The 9,840-nt window shown below is 40.6% G+C and overlaps 1 protein-coding gene across 2 annotated transcripts in view; it reads right to left on the bottom strand.

Moving 5' to 3' along the window:
- Positions 1-2,765: 2,765 nt before the first annotated feature.
- The window catches only part of LOC120931431 (proto-oncogene Mas-like), a 56,559-nt gene continuing 49,484 nt past the window's right edge, over positions 2,766-9,840 (bottom strand). For both annotated transcript variants that reach the window (XM_040342858.1, XM_040342859.1), the window contains exon 3: positions 2,766-4,461. In XM_040342858.1, coding sequence (XP_040198792.1) covers positions 3,441-4,388 — 948 coding nt within the window. In that variant the 5' untranslated portion in view covers positions 4,389-4,461 and the 3' untranslated portion in view covers positions 2,766-3,440. The remainder of the gene's footprint in view (positions 4,462-9,840) is intronic.

The following is a 9,840-nucleotide window of genomic DNA, read 5'->3' as shown; positions in this document are numbered from 1 at the left end:
TAACTTATGGTGCATATGAGGCTTTATTTTCATTTACAGTATATTTACATTCATAAATAAGAGTGAAATCTGCTTTAGTACAAACATTACATAATAAAAGAAAACAAATATATTTAAAAAAAATAACATTGTACAACAAAAGAAATTAGTTGGTATAAAAAGAGAGTATGACAAAAAAAAGTATGCACAGTTAAAAAAAAAAATCCTTCAAGTTGGGAGGTTTGTAGAATTATTAGAACTTCTGGTGCTACATTGGTTGCTCTTGAATAATGTCCAAGCAAGGAAGCAAATGGTCATAGCTGGCATGTGTGGCTGGGAGTTCCGGTACCCTGACTGTAGGACTTCATGTGTCAGGGACAGTGTTATGATCATAGGCGTGCGCACAGATTTCCCCTACTGCCCTGGCTCCCCACTCCTTTCCTCTGCAGCACTTCTGGCTTCCCTCCTCTAAGTGAGGGAAGGGGTCGTTAAATATGTATTTATCAGCCCCTTCCCTTTCTGAATGAACATGGTGAGTGATGTGAGTGTGTGTTAGGTATCTATTTACTATTTACTTGGCGTAACACCAAGTGAGAATACTTGCTGAGCAGCCACTGCCTGTGGTATTAATATGAGAACAACAGCAATTGTATTCACGTAGCTTTAGGTGCACACTGTGCAGAGGACACAGACAGTACACCCTAATGCTATAGGCTGCGAACACCTATGGTTATGATATAAAGAGGGATATTGAGAAGATTGCTAATATACAGTAGATTACAAGGGACAAATGTCTACCTTTTTTTTGGGCCTTCCTTTGTTTTACAAATGGGTACCAGTACTCAGGGATGACAAGCCCTACTCAATGCTACCAACAGTCAATTCAGACTTAACAGACCATCCAGATGGTTCTTGATTTGTCTTCCCAGGCCTACAATCCATGTAAATCTGAAGAACTATCCCAGGTGAGCTCTCTACAGCTCCATGCAGCCTGTCCCACCAGGTCTAATATTGCACTTAGTTGGTGCCTCCTTGTAAATTTTCTTGTGTTTCTAGAGATTTGTTCCTGTCTCAGGTGGAGCTGCCTACTGAAGCACTACTTATACTAATTTGTGGAACTCTATGAACTTAAGATGTATAATAAGGTGATCTGTGTATTCTTGGACATATTCTAATGCCGCGTACACACGGTCGTTTTTTGTGATGAAATAAAACAACGTTTTTCAAACTTCATTTTAAAAAACGACGTTGCCTACACACCATCGTTTTTTCAAAATGCTCTAGCAAAACGCGGTTACGTACAACACGTACGACGGCACTCTGTTCCATTCAAGCTCCCGTCTCATAACTTGCTTCTGAGCATGCGCGGGTTTAAAACGTTGTTTAAAACGTCGTTTTAGCCCACACACGATCATTTTAAATGACACAAAAAACGACATTTTGAAAAACGACATAAAAAATTGAAGCATGTTCGAATTTTTTTTTTTTACGTTTTTCAGAAGACATAAAACAACGTTTTCCCCACACACGGTCATTTTAAATGACGTTTTTAAAAATGTCGTTTTTTTTCATTACAAAAAACAACCGTGTGTACGCGGCATTAGTCTTTCCACTGCTGGCGGTATTTAGGTGAACAGGGTCTATAATCCTTTTCTTGCGCCATAAATACACTTCTGTATATACAGTACTTTATGTATGTTAGTACTACAATGCCAATTTTTTCCACTACTCCATGACCACTCTATTTTTTTCCGACTGAATTTTGGCTCAAACTTGTCTTGCATACACACGGTCACACAAATCTTGTCGGAAATTCCGAACATCAAGAATGCGGTGACGTACAACACTACGACGAGCCGAGAAAAATTAAGTTCAACGATTTTTCAACGATGTGTAGGATTTTTGTGCGTCGGAATTTCCGCCTAGAACTTTTGCTGTCAGAAAAATTGAAAACCAGCTCTCAAATTTTTCTTGTCGGAAATTCCAACGGCAAATGTCCGATGGAGCTTACACACGGTCGGAATATCCGGCCAAAAGCTCACATCAAACATTTGTTGTCGGAAATTCCGACCGTGTGTTCATAGGATTAGTTTACTGATTGCTGGACATTTTTTGATGACTTGGGGCTCCTGCTATCCATTCTTTGTATTTAACCGCTTAACGACCGCTGCATGTATATGTACGTCCACAGAATGGTACGTACAGGCAGATGGGCGTACATGTACGTCCCTGCCTTTCTGCGGGTCGGGAGTCCGATCAGGACCCCCCCCCCCCGGTACATGCGGCGGTCGGAAATCGTCGGGGAGCAATCCGGGATGAGGGCGCGGCTATTCGTTTCTAGCCGCCCATCTCGCGATCGCTCCCCGGAGCTTAAGAATGGGGAGAGCCGTATGTAAACACAGCTTCCCCGTGCTTCACTGTGGCGGCTGCATCGATCGTGTCATCCCTTTTATAGGGAGACACAATCGATGACGTCAGACCTACAGCCACACCCCCCTACAGTTGTAAACACACACTAGGTGAAACATAACTCCTTCAAAAACATTTCATATATGTTTTTGGGGGATATTTATTATAGCAAAAAGTTAAAAATATTGAATTTTTTTCAAAATTGTCGCTCTATTTTTGTTTATAGCGCAAAAAATAAAAACCGCAGAGGTGATCAAATACCACCAAAAGAAAGCTCTATTTGTGGGGAAAAAAAGGATGTCAATTTTGTTTGGGAGCCACGTTGCACGACCGCGCAATTGTCTGTTAAAGTGACGCAGTGCCGAATCGCAAAACCTGGCCTGGGCATTTAGCTGCCTAAAGGTCCGGGGCTTAAGTGGTTAAGGTTCATCAGTCCTACTTTTGTTTTATAAATCTAGTCCCCTCCTTAATATCCACCGAGTCGTAAACTGTGATCAGCTCTTGCAGCTTTAGTCAAACATTTCAACAAATGTAAAACTTTGTAGAAGCCAAGCAGAATGTTGACTGAGAAGTGTACCGTCTTGATTTAGATTGGCTGGGCTTATTTTCTTCAAGAAAAATGACAGAGAAAGCAGAGTTTTGCAATAGGCACACTGGAGAGGCTTAAGGTGTGTCCAACCTGGGCATTGCCGTTGTGTATCTCAAACTTTTTTTATTTTTATATCATTTAAGTCTATGAGTATCATAGGTGCCACTATTGTGAGCAAACTGCTAAATAAGCTGCAGTCATTATCTAGATTTACAGGATGATAATAACCACAAGAATTTCTTAAAGGATCAAGTTAATGAACAGCCCAGCTTATGTTTATAATCGTGTTCCAAGGAAAATATTTTTATAAATGATCATATATCTCCCTTACATAGATCTCTTATATCATTTATATTTGTTAATCGAGACAAATAAGGAATTTCTTGAAGTTCTTGCAGGATAAATTCCAAAATGTTAAGGACAATCTTCCTAATATTGGCCAGAAAATGACTTTGTTATGGCTCTATTTCATGCTAGTGCTATTCCCGAGAGATGACTGTTCAGTGTCATCATCCTTAAACACTCTAGTAAGGGCTTCATTGACTGAACCCCCAAACCTCTTTTTCCTGTGCCTACCCACAAAAAAATATATGAAAGGATTGGCACCGCTGTTGAAAATAGTACAGTATGTACTGGTGAAGAAGAAGGCCAAGGCAGACATTTTGTTTGTAAATGACTTAAAGTAGAGTAAAGACCATAGCAATCTGATTGGGGCCACAGAGATGAGAAAAACCATAACGGTGAGTATTATGGCGATGTAAATTTTTGGAGGTCTTGATTTTTTAGATGTGGATTTGACGATATAGATTAAGATAAAACTAGACAAGAGCATCAAAGGAATGATGAAAACAAACGTAACAACGGTAGAAAAGACTTGGACTCCAGTGCATTCTTTAGACATGTTTTGAAAAGAATCTGGAGGACAAACAAAATTATCAAGAAGGGAGAAGAGGCAACCCAATAGCCAGATAAGGCCGCAGGTGAAGGATGATATATGCTTGGGCCGGTAACATTTATACCATATGGGGAAAAGGACAGAAAGGCATCTCTCAACACTTATCGAGGTCAGGAAGAGCATACTTGCTGCATATCCAAAGTCATACATCACTTCCAGAGCAAAGATCACCGTTGGACTAATGGAACGGCGACTCACCATTTGGGAAACCATTAAGATCATTACAACGGCAACAAAGAGAAGGTAAATGAAGTCGGCAACGGCAAGGTTGAGAATATACACAGTGTACTTGCTCCTCTTTATCTTAAACGAAAGGATCCAGATAACAACTGCATTTCCTAACAATCCAAACAGGCAGAAAAGTGCAGCAAAGCTGGCGACAACGGAATAAGTCACTATGATACTTGTATCGGCTGGGTTGCTGCTGTTTGATGAGCTGTTTCCCACTTGGGCCATAATGGCTAGATTCACAGAAGAAATTCTTCCACAAGCAAGACGTATCCTTTTCTCTGCTTCAAGGTTGTCACTCCTATAAAAGAAACAAGTTGGTTCAATTATTGATTGAAAAAAACACACCTAAAGTGCATGTATAGCCAAATGTTTTTAATCAGATTTTGATAGAGTAGGTTTGGGTTAAAGCATTATTAAACACCTCAATACGGGGCATTTTCACCCCCTTCCTGCCCAGACCAATTTTTAGTTTTCAGCACTGTCGCACTTTGAATGACAATTGCGCGGTCATGCAACACTGTATCCAAATAAAATCTTTATTTTTTCTTCTCCCCACAAATAGAGCTTTTGATTGGTGGTATTTGATCACCTCTGCGTTTTTTTATTTTATGCGCTATAAACAAAAAAAGAGCGTCAATTTAGAAAAAAAACCACAATATTTTTTACTTTTTGATTTAATAAATATCACAATTTAAAAAAAAAAAAAAACTTTTTTTTTCCTGAGTTTTGGTCACTATGTATTCTTCTATACAGCGTATATTTATTGGTTTGCGCAAAAGTTATAGCATCTACAAAATAGGGGATAGATTTATGGCATTTTCTTTTCACTAGTCATGGCGGCAATCTGCGATTTTTGTTGTGACCGTAACATTGCAACGGACATATCGGACACGTTTGACACGTTTTTGGGACCATTCACATTTATACAGCGATTAGTGCTATAAAACTGCACTGATTCTGTGTAAATGTGACTGGCAGGAAAGGGGTTAACACTAGGGGGCGATCAAAGGGTTAATTTGTTCCCTAGGGAGTGATTTTAACTGTAGGGGGAGGGGACTCACAAGGGGAGGAGACCGATCTGTGTTCTTCTGTACTGGGAACACACATCGGTCTCCTCTCTTCTGCTGTGATCGCGGGCAATCGCGGGTGCCCGGCGGACATCGCGGCCGCCGGGCACACGCATCGGGTCCCGAGCGATGCGGCGCGCGCCCCCTAGACACACCCCCTAGACGGCCGGGAATCCCAGGACGTCATATGACGTCCACCCGGAGGGAGGGAAGGTTCCTGTCAACCTCATTTCACAATGACTCGGTAAGGAACCGGTTAAACACCCAGCCAACAATATAATATATTACAGCTTATCAATTATTAGATGTGTTTTCACCTGTTTTCACCTGGTGATCTGGCCAGTAACACACCTCCTATATTAGAGTGCCTCCACTCTGGATGAAGGAGAACAGGGGGCTCATTTGGACAGCAGTATTGTGAAGCTGGTGGGAGAGTTAGGTGTACTAGCAAATTTAAAGGGGTTGTAATCCTATGCATGAAGGTGAAAAAACACCTTGTTGTGTCCGGCCCCCCAGCCCCCGTTTTACTAACCTGAGCCCCAAATTTCCATGGACGTGATTCTGCATCACTCTTTCCACTGGTCCTCGGCTCTTCATTGGATAGATTGATAGCAGCGCAGCAATTGGCTCCCACTGCTGTCAATCAAATCCAATGACGCGGGCAACGAGGGGCGGGGGCGAGTCATAGACTTGGCGTCTATGGATCCCGAGTGTATAACACGGGAGCGCGCCACAAGGTAACCCCCTATGTAGAGAGCTTCCCAGAGGGGGTTATCTAATGCAGGGAGGAGCCGCAAGAGCTGCCGAGGGACCCCAGAACAGGAGGATCAGAGCCACACTGTGAAAAACGAACTGCACGGTGGAGGTAAGTATGACATGTTTGTTATTAAAAAAAAAAAAAAAACGTGAGCCGTTATTATCACTTTAAATACACTAACAAACTGAAGCCAATCTCCAGCTAATACTTTATAAGCAGTTACAACAAACTGTTTTTTTTTTCTCCATTTCGGATGAAGGTTTTACATAAATAAATAAAAGCTGATCATTGTAAGCACCCCTGTCCATAGGAAATGGATACATCTGCAAGAGAGCTTGTTGTTTTGAAAACTGAAAGACATGCTGGCAGGATCACAAAAAAAAAAAAAAAAGAAAACAAATGCAGCCATCGCATTTAAGATTTTGTAAGCTGCAATATAATAAATGCTTGCTTTTGGGTTTAATATCGCTTTAAAACAGAAGTCAATTTTACTTTGCTGTTGTATCCTGGTAGGGAGATTTTTCTTTACTTCCTGTCTTGGAGAGGCCAGGCGGTGAGAAGTAATTTCTAAAAAGTGAGAGAATCGACTTCCCAAGCAGGAAGACGTGTCCTCATTTGGAAGAACACCCCACCCCTTTTTTTTGTTCCCCTGACGTTCTGTTTCAGAAACAATGATCATCACAACAAATAGTAAGGGTGAAAGTGCCAGCAATAAAAACTTTGACAAAAGTTCTAAGAGCCAGTTCACACTGGGGCGACCTGCGATCCGACTTCAAGTCGCCCCAAGTTGCCCCAAGTCGCGCGGTAGAGAAAATGAATGGAAGTGAATGGGAGCCATCTTAATGTACACTACTGAAGTCGCTCCGACTTCAGAAAAGGTTCCTGTACTACTTCAATCCCACTTCTAGGCGACTTGTAGGCAACTTGTACCCATTGATTTCAATGGAAGTCGCCTCAGAAGTCGGATCACTGTCTTAACTGAAGTAACAATACAGGAAGATAACATACATTTCTCAGGCAAACCCCTCCCTCCCCCTCCCTCTCACAGAGCTGATTGTTGTTTGATTGGCCACTGGAAAGCCTCCTGTCCTGGAGGCAACTTGAAGTTGCCTTGTAAGTTGCCTGATGATTCATACTCAAGTCGTGTTCAAATTGCCTCCCAAAGTCGTGCTAGAAGTCGTGTTGCCCCTGTGTGAATGGGCTTTTACCCTTTTGTTTGGCTAAAGCCAAGCTGCAGTTTGTAGAAACATACAAGTGTTAAAAGTTCCTAACCCAATGCAGCTTAACTACTGTAATTCGCTGGTACTGTATTTAAAGGAAACATTAAGAGCCGGTTCTCACAGGGGCAACCTGGGATCCGACTTGAAGTCTCCCCAAGTAGTCCCAAGTCGTGTGGTTGAGAAAATGAATGGAAGTGAATGGAGCCGTCTTAATGTACACTACTGAAGTCGCTCCGACTTCAGAAAAGGTTCCTGTACTACTTCAGTCCGACTTCTAGGCAACTTGTAGGCAACTTGTACCCATTAATTTCAATGTAAGTTGCCTCAGAAGTCTGATCACTGTCTTAACTGAAGCAACAATACAGGAAGATAACATACATTTCTCAGGCAAACCCCTCCCTCCCCGCCCTCCAACAGAGCTGATTGTTGTTTGATTGGCCACTGGAAAGGCTCCTGTCCTGGAGGCGACTTGAAGTTGCCTTGTACTGTCCTGGAGGCGACTTGAAGTTGCCTTGTAAGTTGCCTGATGATTCATACTCAAGTCGTGTCCAAGTTGCCTCCCAAAGTCGTGCTAGAAGTCGTGTTGCCCCTGTGTGAACCGACTGATGGACCGATTTCATCAGACCAAACCGGTCGTGTGTAGGCCCCATCGGTCATTTATCCATCGGTAAAAAATGTTTTAAACATGTTTTAAAATTAACTGATGGATACCTAACCGATAGAAAAAAAATGATCGTTTGTAGGCACGTCCATCGGTTAAAAATCGACGCATGCTCAGAATCAAGTCGACGCATGCTTGGAAGCATTGAACTTTATTTTTTTCAGCACGTCGTTGTGTTTTACGTCACCGCGTTCTGACACAATCGTTTTTTTAACTGATGGTGTGTAGGCACGACTGACCATCAGTCAGCTTCATCGGTTAACTGATGGAAAAATCCATTAGACCGTTCTCATCGGATTGACCGATCGTGTGTACAGGGCATTAGTCAAAAATAACATGATAAAAAAAAAAAATTATCAAGAGAAAACATAACAAAACCAGCTTAAGGCCTCATGCACACTGGACGTTATAAAAAAAAAAAGCAAGTAGCGAAAGCTGTAGCTGTAGAATGAGTTTTTCAGCATTTTTGCAGTTGCGTTTTTCAGAGTTGTGGCGTTTTAAAAAACGCTGATAAACATCGAATAGCCAAATCTGTGTTTTTTGGGTGTTTTTAAGCTGTTTCAGCAGAGTTAGAGCATTTTTATAGCTAAAAAGCTCCTCTCAAAACCCACTAGTTCTGGTGGGTTTTCACAGACAGAAAACGCCCCTGACAAAAACTGCTGATAACAACCTATGTGTGCATAGACACATAGGATAACACATAGACACATAGGATAACACATAGACACATAGGATAACACATAGACACATAGGATAACACAATAGGATAACACATAGACACTTAGGATAACACAATAGGATAAGGATAACACAATAGGATAATACATAGACACATAGGATAACACATAGACACATAGGATGACACATAGGATAAAACAATAGGATAACACATAGACACATAAGATAACACATAGACACATATGATAACGCATAGACACATAGGATAACACAATAGGATAACACATAGACACTTAGGATAACACAATAGGATAAGGATAACACAATAGGATAATACATAGACACATAGGATAACACATAGACACATAGGATAACACATAGACACATAGGATAACACATAGACACATAGGATAAAACAATAGGATAACATATAGACACATAAGATAACACAATAGGATAACACATAGGATAACACAATAGGATAACACATAGACACATAGGATAACACAATAGGATAACACATAGACACATAGGATAACACAATAGGATAACACATAGGATAACACAATAGGATAACACATAGACACATAGGATAACACAATAGGATAACACATAGACACATAGGATAACACATAGACACATAGGATAACACAATAGGATAACACATAGACACATATGATAACACATATACACATAGGATAACACAATAGGATAACACATAGACACATAGGATAACACAATAGGATAACACATAGACACATAGGATAACACAATATGATAATACATAGACACATAGGATAACACAATAGGATAATACATAGACACATAGGATAACACAATAGGATAACACATAGACACATAGGATAACACAATAGGATAACACATAGACACATAGGATAACACAATAGGATAACACATAGACACATAGGATAACACATAGACACTTAGGATAACACAATAGGATAAGGATAACACAATAGGATAACACATAGACACATGGGATAACACATAGACACATAGCCATAAAACAATAGGATAACACATAGACACATAAGATAACACAATAGGATAACACATAGACACATAGGATAACACAATAGGATAACACATAGACACATAAGATAACACAATAGGATAACACATAGGATAACACAATAGGATAACACATAGACACATAGGATAACACAATAGGATAACACATAGACACATAGGATAACACATAGACACATAGGATAACACATAGACACATATGATAACACATAGACACATAGGATAACACAATAGGATAACACAT

This window comes from Rana temporaria, chromosome 3, assembly GCF_905171775.1.
Source record: "Rana temporaria chromosome 3, aRanTem1.1, whole genome shotgun sequence".
Classification (NCBI taxonomy): Eukaryota; Metazoa; Chordata; class Amphibia; order Anura; family Ranidae; genus Rana; species Rana temporaria.
This window is presented reverse-complemented; position numbering and strand designations above follow the sequence as displayed.